The sequence below is a fragment of the Oryx dammah genome, unplaced genomic scaffold (genome assembly GCF_014754425.2).
Source record: "Oryx dammah isolate SB20612 unplaced genomic scaffold, SCBI_Odam_1.1 HiC_scaffold_26, whole genome shotgun sequence".
Lineage (NCBI taxonomy): Eukaryota > Metazoa > Chordata > Mammalia > Artiodactyla > Bovidae > Oryx > Oryx dammah.
The window spans coordinates 79,043,196-79,055,940 of record NW_024070210.1 but is presented as its reverse complement, the minus strand read 5'-3'; the positions used below and the strand labels follow the sequence as shown (position 1 = coordinate 79,055,940).

Genomic DNA, 12,745 nt, shown 5'->3' with positions numbered 1-12,745 from the left:
AGTTTCCACATCTGTAAAATGGGGGCAATGTCAGTGCCTGTGTCCTTGAGTGTTGTGTGAGGACCTCAGCAGGTATTGGTTTCCCACCACCTCCCTTTAGCTGGAAAAGGAAGTGGGGGTACAGAGTAAAGAGAGGACTGGGAAGTCCGTCAGACTGTGGGGAGATGGGGGCTGAGGGGGAAGGACGGGGAAGGACCAGCACAGCTGCCAGATTGTGTGTGGGGGTCACTGTGCTCAGTCCCCTCTCCTCTAGAGAGCTCAGCTCCGCTTAGGGCTTCCCCTCTCTTTTCCATCCCATGGACCCAGCGCCTGGCTGGCAGCCTTGGAGGCATAGGCCCAGATGGTGGCAGGAACCCCCAGGAGGGAGGCGATGCCAAGGGTGTCCGTGGCTCCCCCTGGAAACGTGTGGGGTGCTGTGGTGGGCAGAGCATAGCCTGTGTTCTGTGTTTGCCCCCAGTCCAGTCTCCCGAGAGCCCGCTTCCCTGGGTTTTGCCCAAACCTCCTTGCAGATTCCCCTTGGCTCCCTCCTGGCTGCTCTAACTCACATGTGCTGCTTTCGAATAAAGGAACTTGGAACCATAGAAACTGGGTCAGGCCCAATGGACAAAGCAGGGTAGGGCCAGTGAATGCAGTTTGCAGGTCTCTCGGGAGCCACGGGGCCTCTGGTCTCCCCTCACCCAGCCTGACCTGATGGTTCACTCAGCTGGGGCCGGGTGGGGTCCCCCAGCTGCCTCACTGGGCTGGATCCCTCAGACCCAAGGCACGTCAGAAGCACGGGACTGGTGGCCTCCACCCTGCAACTCTCCCTGCTTGCGAAGCCTCTTCCACCTCTTCCTCCCCCTTTGTCTCTGGTCCTCCATTCCATCTCTCCCCCTTGGCTTCAGAGAGCATCTTGTGATTCCAGAATCAGGGCCAAACAATTTCCTCGTGATGGGGAAACCACAGTCCAGCCACGGGAGCCCCAGGCTCCCCCCACTTTTCCCTCTGGCAGTCCCCCCCTCCCCGTGCTCCTCCGCTGGCTCCAGCTGTGTTTTGCAGAACTCCCACTGGATAACATCTGTAATTGCCTCCAGATGTAAGCCACAAAAACACAAAGGGGCCATGAGCTCATCTTTGAGCTCCTTGCCACACGCATGGGCCCCACTGCCCCCAGACGCCCCTGACTTCTCAGGGTCCCCATCTCCTCTGGTGAGGGTGGCAGGGAGGTGGTATCCAACTCCACAGAGATGCACAGGCTGTGCCAAACAGCTGTTGGCAGGAGAGGCGCAGGAGGCCAGGCGTAGGGTCAGGGTTCCTGGCTGGCAGGAAGGTGGGGTACCCCTTCTGCCAAAGCAATCACACCCGCCAGCCCTGAATAGCAGCTGGATAGAACGCCTGGCCTAGGTGGGGCCAGGGCTCTTGGAGGCAGGCCGTGGAGGGGCCCTGGGCTGGAGCCCGGGGAGGGCCCGGCTGAGGCAGGAAGGGAAGGAGGGAAGAATGAGCGCTGCTCCCCTTCAGCTGAGCTGACTCAGCAGCTGATTCTTCCCTCCGGGCTGCTTTGGTGGAAGGGTGGGTCGACAGCCTGGGAACCCTGTCTAGGGCATCAGTTTCTAGGGAAAGAGGAAACAAAGCCTTGTCATTCTGCCCTTCCTACCTGACCATCCTGCCTCTCGTGGGCAGCTGGGGTGAGACTCTCATTTGGCCAGATAGGCTGCTCCTAACTGGCCGTGTGGCAACCTTCTCCCTTCCTGTCTCTTCTGCCCCTGCAGGGGAGCCCCGGGCCTGGTAGAGGCTGAGGTCCTGAGGGCTGGGAAGAGGGCCCTGCCCCCGAGCCTTAAGCCTACTGTGGCAGGGGGATCCCCCAGCAGCCAGCACGAGGCCTGAGGAAGCAGAGGGCCTGCGGCTGGGTCACACGACAGGGTAACGCAATTTAGGAAGATTTTCCGAGTAGCCTCAGCTTGGCCACTTCCTCTTGCCTTTGCAGTCCTGGGCCTCAGAGGCCAGGTTGGAGTACAGTAGCTTTAGCTGGCCTCTGTGGACCACTCCCCTGCCCCCCAAAAGCATGCCCGCCTCCCCCCCAGCTCTGGTGCCTGCATCCCTTTCGTCCACTGAGAATAAACATATTCCTTTATGAAAAATACCAAAACCCCACCTCACGGAAAACACTGCAGGGCCCCCCTGCTTTCCATTCCCCTTGCAGCCACATCCAGGCACACAAACTGCAGCCACACAAAGAATGTGAAACACTGTTTATTCTTTGTGGAAAGGTTGAACAAGGTCAAAAATGTCCTTAGAGGGCAATGACCCAGCCCCGCCCTGCAGGTTCCTGGGGTCGGATGCCTCTGCCCCCACCCCCACCCCACCCCATGCCCCTTGTTAACAAAAAGGAACGATTTGAAGGGAATTCATATATAATAATTATAATAAAAATATACATTAAACAAAACAAAAACCCCAAACAAGACAACTTTAGCCGAACTGCCAGCACCGTTCACCCCATTTCTCCCACCCCCCTGCCCCCCAACCCCTGACATCCCTTTCCTCTCACTGCCCCCACAGGGCCTCTCACGCTCCCGAGTCTCTGGTACCATGACCACCCTCGGTGGCCGAAGGAGACTTCAAACGGGTAGGCTGGGTGGGAGTGGGGGCAGGACACCTGTAGGAAGGGCTGAGTGGTGGGGGGCATCGGGAAGTGAGGGGCTAACCTGACGCAAACGCCCAGGCTGGTGCCCCTTTGCAGAAGATGGCTGAGGCAGGCTGATCCTCGGCTCCCTAACTAGGTGGCTGCTCTCACGAAAGTCCCGAGCCACCGATCCCCGACGGGCACCCTCTCTGCCCCTTTCTCTGGCTGCCTGCCTTGCCCTCCACGCTGTCTGATTGAAGCCAGGGCACCCAAACAGGAGCAGGTGTGCCTCTCTTGAGCCCTTCCTGAGAGCGCCAATGAAAAGTGCCCTCCCCCGGGTACCACAGCCCACCCTGTGGTGTCCCTGCCTGGCCCTCAGCCATCCACTCCTGTTGCGCCTCCCTGGTTTGCCTTTTGGTCCTGCCCTGTCCCCTCTGACTACTCTGCCCCTGGGTCCCTAACCCCAGCTGCCTGCATTATGAGCGAGGTTCTTTCTCTGTGGCCTCCAGGCTCACCCCCTGGGGCTCGTGGGCCCCACCCCGGTGGCTGCACCCCTGGTCTCAGCTCTTCCAACCTTGACATCCCCATCCGAGGCTAATGTTTGGGAGGGTAGGGCTGTCAAGGGTTTCTGCAGCCCCAGTTTAGTCCTAATGGCTCAGGCTCCTTCTGTGGAAGTTCTCAGGGGCCGGTGGGGCAGAGGCATATGTTTGTGGAGAGGACTGGCCCTCGCTGAGCTTTCCTCCCAGGGTCTTAGGGTGGCTGTGTAACCCACACTCTCTTACTCAGGGTCTCCTCCCACCACAACAGGATTAGATTTCTTTTAGCCAGAGGGAGTGGTGGGAGGTTGCCAACTGGGTACACCTAGGGGATTGCGGAGCTGAAGTGCCCAGAGCCTCCTGAGGTCAGAGTTCAGAGGTTAAAGGTATGTCAGGGAATGGAAAAGGAGCAGATGACCCCATGTGACCTTTACCAGCGAGGTCTGAGGGTCCTGCCTTCAAGTGCAGAGCCCAGACATTCAGATGGGGCTGAACACACACCAAGCCGTGGGGGCCCCTGAGGGGCAGGGGCTGGGAGGGCGGCCCCTGCTCAGCCCCCGGGGGGACCCATTTAGGGAAGAAGCAATGCCAGCGTGGAGGGTGGGAGAGGCCAGTTGTGGGACAGAGAAAAAGGGACAGGGGGAGGGCTGGGGTTGGGGCTGGGGCTGGGCGGGAGCAGCCCACCCACCACCACCTGCTGCCACTGGCCTTCAGAGGCAAAGTCCTCGTGGTAGGAGTGGGCGGGCGGCAGTGGGGGTCAGACCTTGTCCAGCAGGGAGCGCTGGCAATAGAGCAGTCGCTTGGGGGTCCCGTGACGTCTGAAGAAGAAGACGGCGAGGCCCACCGCCAGCACCAGGAGCAGCAGCAGCACGGGGGGCACCACGGCGGCCGCGCTCACCGCCCCGCCGCCTTCCTCGTCCACCTCGATGATGATCACCTCCGTCTCCTCCTCAGTCCCCGCATCCGGCTGGCCCCCCGATGATGGGCAGCCCATCCAGTCCCGCAGGGCTGACTTGGGGTAGCCCGGCTCAACCTTCAGCTTCTGGTTGTTGAATTTCCAGTACTTGTTCCCCTTGTAGAAGTAAGTGAAGACTGCAGGGTCAGCAAGAGGATGGCGTGGAAGCCGCGAGGTGGACGCGGTGTCCGGAGCAGAGCCAAAGAGAGAAGCAGAGCGGAAGAAAACCGGTAAGTGTGCAAGCCCGTTGAGCTCATCCCCTCACCTTTCTGAGTACCCGTCTCCTCAGCTATGAAGCCAGGTAACTACAGCACCAGGCTCAGAGAGTGGGGCAGATCAAAGGGTCTGAAACGCAGGAAGCACTTAGGGCCCGGCACAGGGCTCCCTGGTTCTCAGCATCATCCATTTCCTACCCAACACTCTCGGTCTTTCGTCCTGCTCTTCCTTAACTCCCTGTCCTGTCCTCCCTTCACCGACACCTCCCATGCCCCTCTCACCTTCGTCGCTGCCCATGAACGACCCTCTGGGAGACTCAGGGATTCCTTCCCAGACCTTGATGTTTTTGGGGTATTCACTTTCCACTATCCTGAGCTCCTCGTTGAAACGGTAGTACCTAGAGGAGAGGCGGGGAAAGGAAGCGGCTTGACACTGGGCACATCCTCTGAGGGGAGTGACCTGGGACTGAATTCACCAGTGAGCAAAGGGTGGGGGCCAGGGGTTTTGACTAATGAGGGCCTGGAGCTGAAAGCAGCGGAAGCTGGGGGCGGAAGGGAGGGCCCAGGCTGCAAGGAGCCGCCAGCAGCCCTTAATGACAGTGCCTGGCAGCTGGGGTGGAGGCGTGGTGCTGGGGCAGAAGCAGTCAAGTGACCAGGTCTAAAATGATGGTGACCAGGTCATATCCCACTCACTCAGCACAATGGAGGCTGCCTGTTGCTAGGCAACAGCAGAGGCTCAGCCAGTGCCTTCTTCAGGGAGATATCTCGGGGGGCAAGTGGGTCTTCCACTAGAATTGAGGGAATCGGGTGGGTGGTGTGTGAAGAGGAAGGCAAGGTCTTACTTGTTTCCTCGGAAGAAATAGGTCTTTCCGTTGGGCATCCAGAAGAGAGCAGCATCAATCCTGTCAGTAGGCAGTCCTCGGCCCAGCTCCTTAATGTGCTTGGGGTAGCCAGGCTCCAGGGAAGCTTCGTCAAACACCCAGTGCTTGTCTCCTGGGGCGGGGAGGGGAGGGCAGGATCTCATTCCACCTGGGGTCTTTGGAGGAGCCAAGTGGAACATGCTCCTTCAGGGAGCCCCGCCCACACCCAAAGACTACGGCAGAATGTCTGGTTACCTTTGAAGAAGACAAACTTGCCATCCTTCCTCTCATAGGCAGTGTTGATGGATGCAGGCAGGCCCCGCCAGAACTGGCCGATGGGCATGGGGTATCCGTCCATCACCTGGTTTTTCCTCACGCGCCAGAACCAACGCTCCTGGGAGGCAGTTCATTCAGTCTTTAGCTTTGTCCTCCAGCTCAGTCCCCAAAGCTCCCCCACTGCCTCAGTTTTGTAGGTTGACTTCCCTGGTGGCTCAGAGGGTAAAGCGTCTGCCTACAATGCGGGAGACCCAGGTTCGATCCCTGGGTCGGGAAGATCTGGAGAAGGCAATGGCAACCCATTCCAGTACTCTTGCCTGGAAAATCCCAAGGATGGAGGAGCCTGGTAGGCTACAGTCCATGGGGTCGAAGAGAGTCAGACACGACTGAGCGATTCACTTTCACAGTGTTTCGTCCTCCTGCTTCTGTGCCCACCCTGCCACCCGGTCGTAGAGCCATTTTGTCCCCCACACCAGCCCACCTCTTCCTTTTACCTTGAAGACAAACATCTCCCCTCGAAGCATGGCCACGGTGTCAAAGTTCCCGTCACAGATGTTGGGCCCGTAGGTGGGATTTTTGGGCTTATCGGGGACGGAAGGCCTGGAGGTGGTCCTGGGTTGAGGGGGGATCTTGGTGGGGGATCCTGACTTACTCCCTGGAACATGAGGGGCACTTCAGACTTTGGCAGAGTAGGAGGAAAGGACAGACACATGGGCAGAAAACACCTTGTGGGGAGACTGAAGCAATCAGCTGGGAAAGGACAGAAGGGGTGGGGTCAAAAGTGGGGGCGATGGAGGTGGAGTCATGGGGCGGGGGTGAGGGAACGGGAAGACTGTAGGGCATGAGGGAGGGGGAAATGCTCAGGCAAGAGAGATCTGGAGGAGACAAGCAGCAGAGAGAAAGGAGCAGATGTGGGCATAGGGTAGTCACCGTAAAGTTGCTGGATGCCCCGGCGGTCGTCGTCAGGCAGCACAAAGTTCTCTGTGTCCATCCACTGGTAAAAGGGTGCCATGATGGCCGAGGGATCGTTGGAATGCTCAAGGCCCAGGGCATGGCCCAGCTCGTGCACAGCCACCAGAAAGATGTCATTCCCTGGGGGGATGGGGCTGGTTATGATGGCAGCCTGGGTCCCTCCCCTCACACTCGCTGCTTCCCCATCAGAAGTTTCACAGTGAAGCCTGCCTGCCAAATTTTCCACCCGAAGTGACCAAACCCTGAGTTCCAGCCTCATATCTGGCAATTGAGGCACAAAGCCAGTTAGCAACTCTTCTGGGTAGAGGTGAGACTGGCCGGATCCCAGTTCCAGCGAGGGTTGTGTTAAGAGAAGCTGAGGTCCTATCTGGGCCTCAGTTTCTCCCAGGAGCCAGTCACGACATTTGCCTGGAAAAGTGGCTGATGCAGATGCTTCAAAGTTTTTGACTGGGAAGTTAATTATTGGGTGAATGGAGGGACCAGATGTAAATAGGTCAAAACAGGATTCCTGCCTTCCTTGGAAGTCAGACCAGGAGATCTCTGTGGTTCCCAACAAGCCCTGTGATTTGGGGGCGGGGGGTCTGAGTTTTGGGGAGGAGGCCAGAGAACCCGCATGCAAACGACTCTTGACTCTCCAAGGGATAAGAGACCCAGGGCTACCTCGCTCACCATTTAGATCCTCATTCCGGACAGTCCAGGGCTCGGCAGAGTCAAAGTGGGTGTCCCCTCCAATGTTGGGGCCTGGGAAGTAGGCATGGGCCAGGAAGCCGCCCTCGCCATCGAAAGGCGTGCTGTCGCCATGGAAGCCCTCAGCAAAGAAGATCATGATGTCGGCCTGCTTCTCGTGGCCCTCACGGATGTAGGCATAGGGCACCTCTCGGAAGCGCAGTGGCGTGGCACTCTCCCACACTCGGAATGCCTTGCGGATGGCCTCGAATGTGGCATACTCGCCCACCTTGGGGGTGTAGTTCTGGATGCTGAGGTCCAGCCACGTGGGGAGAGGATGGGAGTGTGTTAGGGGCAAAACTCTCCTTCCCTGTACTCTCCCAGGTCTGACTGAGCCGCCCAGCCATCTTTGTCTGACCCGGCGCTTCCTGCTGTCTCACAATGCCTCTGCCCCAAGAACTGAGGGCCTTCTAGCCCTGGCATATACCCTCCAAGGACTGCACCTCTCTCCAGGATGGGAGCCATTTTCCTCCCTACTCCCAAGGATGCTTTGCAGGAACAGGGGTGAGTAGGGAAGGGGGCCTCTGAGTCTCTAAGCATCCCTGATAGGGAAGGGTAACGTGATGTGAGAAAGGCCACTTGCCTGTTGGACTCACCAGAAAGTGATCTCGTTATGCTGCCATTTGAGTCCCTGGATGGCATAGCGCTTCCTTCGAACATTGGCCTTGATTTCAGCCCCAAACTTGTCTGGAACACCACAGCGGGGGCGCCTCATGGCCCTGGGGTGGGTTGGAGTGTGGTGATTGTGGTCAGGAGAGTACATGAAAGAACGTTGGTCTTCAGAGGAGAGGGGGAATGTCTGGCCCCAGGGTCAGTGTGGGGAAGAGGTGAGATCATGAGGTTTGGGTGAACAGGAGAGGGTCAGGATCATCTTTTGGGGATGAGGTGCAGGGGTAGGGTTAGGCATTCAGGTGGCAACCTCTCTGCTTGTCATGTGGGTGGGTGCTGGGCAGAATTCCGGCCAGGTTCTAGCACTTACTTCATGGTGTCTGCATCAGCCTTGCCTGTCACTCGCAGACCGTAGAACCTCTGCATGGCAGCGATGGCAGCTGAGAGGGACTGGGGTGAGCGCTGTGTGTGGGTCCGCAGGTCTCCAGGGGGCAGGTAGCCATACTGCTGCAGCCAGGCCTGTGGGGAAAGGGGTGTGGCTTGGAGCATCCCCACCTGGCCCAAGGGGAGCCCCTGCCTCCTCATGGCACCTGGAACACACGCTTGGCTTGGCGTGGAAAGGGCCATGAGCTCCCAGCCTGGCTCTGGCAACGGGTCTGGAAGAACTCCCAGGCTGGACCCAAACTCTGGCCCAGGTCCTAGTATGGCTGATCCTCTTGGAGGGGTGGGGAGCCACAGCTCTGCGCTTTGGCTGTAACCCTTCTGATGGAAGCCCTGGTGTTTAATTGAGTTCTAGGATGTCTTCTAAGAGCCGAGATCCCTTCCAGCTCTCTCCTCCTCTGTCAGTGTTCTTGTAAATACTGCATGTTCTACCTGAGGCTGGGGTGTGTCCCATGGTAGATGGAGAAGGGAGAGGCTGAGGGGGCTCCACTTTGAGGCCTGGCACGAGGTTCTCCTGGGATAGGCATGCCTCCAGGATATACACAGCTCTGAGATCTTTTTGGAAGGAGGGCAGAAAAGAAGCTAGGGCTCAGGCTGACTGCTGACAGAGGAAGCTGGGGTCTTTGGAGGTGGTGGGGATGTGACTAGACAAAGAGCCAGGATCCTGCTATTCACTGTCTCTACCCAGGCAGCATGAGACGGAGGACTTGGGACCTAACATCCCATTTAAGGTTCTCAAAAGAGGAGTGGGAGATTGAGGTGGTGGTTAGCATTAGGGTTAGTGTTTTATTTAGTATTTTGGTGACTGTAATTTATTTCAGGTATGATTTGAATTGTTCATAATATAAAGGGTGGCATATTACCTTAACATAACATTATATTTTTGGTGTTTGATTGAAAGGTACACACACTGCAAAACCCTGTTGCGGAAAGTCAGCCTTTATTCTAAGAACAATAGAGTGTTTTCCTAAGGTTGGAAAAGTAAAATGAGTCAAGTTATATGTGGAACATAAACATGCTCAGAGCCTCGATAGGGAGATACTTCTAACCCTAACTCTAGTCCCTGCTCCAGCTTTGTTCTTGAAAGAGTGCAGGGTAGGGGGGCTGCAGGTTCCCGCGAAAGGAACTCGGAGCAGAGGTGCGTCTCCTACTCCAGGTCATTAGGATGGCTCTGTATGTGACCCTTCCCTCCAGGGCCAGGCCTTAGGGATGGAGCAGTGCGCTTGCATTGGGGCTGGGGGTGATTCAGGAGCAGCTGACTGGGGACCTGAGCCCGCAGGGGCAAGAATTGCAACATGGTTCTGGGAAGTGATCCCCCAAGGCTGATGACGGGGAGTTAGGGATCAAGATGTAAACAACCCAGCTTTTCCTCAGCCAACAGGCCTGGCCAGAACAACCCCAGCACCACCCGCTCTGAGAGCCCCTCCTCAGGGTGGGGGAGGGGGAGCAAAGTTTAACCTCTGGGGAGCAGAGCAGGAGGCTCCTATCCCGGGCTGCTCTCTGGGGAGCTCTAAACCTGCCCTGACCTGTGCTGACTGATGCCACAGCTACTGCCTGCGGGAGACCTGCTGTGGCCCTGTGCCCAAGTATGCAGGAAACTCCCTCTGCCCCTGGCCTCACCTGTAGGGTAGTCACACCCCTGGGCTTATGCCCTCTGTTAGGGGAGCAGCTGCTTCAACTTTGAGAAAAGATGGGAATGGCCCACTGCTGTTGGAGCTGGCAGGAAGACGGAGGTCAGGCCCCGAAACCCTCAGGGGGGCAAAGCTCCTAGGGCAGGATGACAGAAAGGAGGGCAGCAGAAAGGTGGGGGAAACCCACATCCGGAAGCTCTGGGATAAATCCCTCCTGTGAAGAGTCTTTCAAGGAGGCAGACAGGTCTGAATATTCACACCCACCAACCTCCACCCTATCCATATCCAGTAGAGAAAGGTGGGGACTTAGTCAAGAAAGGGACTTTCTGGAGTCGAGTGAGCCACAAGTCCTGGAAAGGAAGTGCCCCCCATTCCTCTCCTCCTCCCAGGCCTAGGCTCTGAGCAAAGCAAGAACCACAGAGGAGACTATGAGGTCTGAACCACAGAAGAGAGGACTCTTGTGTCTGCGGCCGAGTGGGGGAAGGGCCGAGTGCCAGATTGGCCAAGGGGAGGAGAGGGCTGTCCATCCGGGAGCTGGTGCAGGACTCCGGAGGTGCTAGAAGGGAGCCGGCGCCTGAGGCCTGGGCCACCCCAGCTCTCTCTCCCTCCAGACAGGCCCAGAGAGAGAGCAACGCAGTAGGATCAGAGAACTCAGTTGGCTGGCTTTGTCTTGAAAATCGAGAGGTGGAAGGTATTCCCCCGGGGGAAGTCAAGGACAAGGAACCCCTTTCCACTCCTGGCCCACTTCTCTGGCCTAAGCATCCTGAAGAGGAGTTGCGGGGATCTCTGGCTCTTCTGCAGGCCCTGGATCCCAGCCTCTGGGCCTGCTCCTCCCTCCTTCTGCCTCCCATCCCTCCATGGCTCAGAAGCAAATTGCGAATGCCCATGATCCACTTAAAACAGAGCCAGGTCTGCCGCCCCTCCTCTGGGGGACCTAGTGGGGCAGGGAAGGGAAGGAAGGCAGGGCTGGCGAAGTTGGCAGCGGGAAGCCCCCTAGATGCCCAGGCTCCTTTTGTTAGGAGCTCTCCCCTTTAGGCCTCTGATGAAGACTCCAGGCCTGGAAACAGGGTGCCTCCTCCTGGACCAAGTCAGGCTTAGTCCGGGCAGATTTTCACTTTCCCTGGTCGCCCCCTTCCGAGGGCCACACTTCTGTCAGCCTCAGATCCCTTCAGGACAGAGAGAGTGTGTTCTTTCTGGAGAGGTTTTCTCCGGGGGTGGAACCAGAGCCGGGACAAGGAGGGAGGAAGCCAAGTCCAGATCCCCTCCCCCTGCTCAGGGGCCCTTCCCTGCCCCTCCCGACCGCACCCAGGCCCTGGCCGAGCTGAGTGGGTTGGGATGGCCCAAAATAAGAAACTGATCAAATCCGTCTCCCACCTTCACCCCAAAATAAAAGAGAGGGAGAGGAAAAACTTCCTGACACCTCCCACGCGGCTTCCTCCCGGGCCCGGTGGGACAGCTTCGGGGTGGAGAGGCGGGGGCAACGGAGTCAGCGAAGACCTGTGCGGGCGCCCTGGACCAGGCCCTCACCCCGCTCCCCGTACAACGCCCCCAAGTCTCCGTGCAATTAACACAAAAAAGCAATTAACCAAAAAGCCTAAAGGCGCCGAAGGGGGAGCGGGACGAGGAGGCGGCGGCCGGCTCGAGCCCCCAGCTCACAAGGAGAGCTTTGTGTGTACGGAAACGCGGGCCAGGGCGCCAGCGCCGTGACCCTCGACGCCAGGGCTGCGGCCGGGACGCTGAGGGACCTCTCGGGGAGGCGGGGGTGGGTTGGGGGCCGGGGCCGCTCCGCCGTCCGCCCCCGACCGCACCTGGCAGCCGATGTGTCCGAAGAGGGTCGGGACCGCCAGGGAGGCGGCGGCGGAGGGCGCAGCGTGTGGGGCCCGGGCCGCGATCCCCTGAGCCTCGCGGCCGGCCGAGCGCCTGCGAGCTGTAAAGTTGAACAACAAACTAGCACAGGACAAGAAACCAGGACAGCGCGGGCTCTGAGCGGAGTCCATATATTTATCAGGCTCCCGACCCGTTCCAGAACTGAGCTTAGAGCCCAAGGGAGCTGGGGAGGGGTGGGGAGTGGGCTCCGGCTGGAAAGCTCTTCCAAGGAAAGGAACGGGACAGAAAGTCGGCAGCGCGCAGTGGGGTGGGGGGTGGTTGGAGGAGGCAAAGTCGATGGACTTGAAAGTTTGGAGATGAGGACGGAAGGGAGAGGAAGTGGAGAGGAAGGGGGAACCTGCAGGCCGGAGGAGCCGGCATCCCGAGCGCTCGCCCCTCCGATCCGGGGCTGTCCTCTCGGAGACCCCCGGGCTCGCCTCCCCGGGCGCGACTCCGGACAGGGCCGGAGGAGCTCACTTACTTCGGGGCTGAAGCTGCTCTGGGCAGAGCTGAGGGAGGCGAGCGCGGAGGCGAGCGTGAGCACGGGGAGCAGCAGGCTGCAGGCGGGTCGTGGGGCGGGAGACATGGTCCGCGACTGTCCAGGCAGCCGGGCCAAGCGGGCTCCGCGGCCGGGCCCAAGCCCTGGGGTCGCGCCGCCACTCCCTCGGGGCGCCTTTGTCTTCCGTAGGCACTGAATTTGGATGCCCAGAGCGCTGTCCACGTGGAGATGAGGGGATCGGTCTTGAAGACGCCTGTTTGCTCGTCCCCTCTTTCCCGTTTTTTGATCTTTCTTCTGCTTAGTCGGCGAACTGGATTGCGAGCCCTCTCTTGCTCTCTTCTCTGGTCCCTCCCTTCTCCCACAGCCTCCCTCCGCCCCCGCCCCTATGCCCTCCTTTCCCAGTGCGGACGTGGTTGTTTCAGCCTGAATCCAATTACAGCCAAAAGTCGAGTTAAAAAAAAAAAAAAACTCCTAAGTTGCCTTTCTGTGGTGGAGGCTGCCATCTGCAGGGGTTGAGGCCGAGAGCGGGGGGCTTGGGGGGACTCGGGACGGGATGT

General features: G+C 58.8%; 1 protein-coding gene across 1 annotated transcript; it reads right to left on the bottom strand.

Annotated features, from left to right (window-relative positions):
• Positions 1-2,213: 2,213 nt before the first annotated feature.
• Positions 2,214-12,529, bottom strand: MMP14 (matrix metallopeptidase 14). The gene is made up of 10 exons (XM_040227198.1): positions 12,171-12,529; positions 8,122-8,270; positions 7,739-7,861; positions 7,086-7,393; positions 6,375-6,536; positions 5,939-6,099; positions 5,424-5,562; positions 5,151-5,301; positions 4,591-4,706; positions 2,214-4,230 (listed from the first exon to the last, which is right to left on the bottom strand). The coding sequence occupies exons 1-10, from the start codon at positions 12,273-12,275 to the stop codon at positions 3,896-3,898; spliced, it is 1,749 nt and encodes a 582-aa protein (XP_040083132.1). The 5' UTR covers positions 12,276-12,529; the 3' UTR covers positions 2,214-3,895.
• Positions 12,530-12,745: the final 216 nt, after the last annotated feature.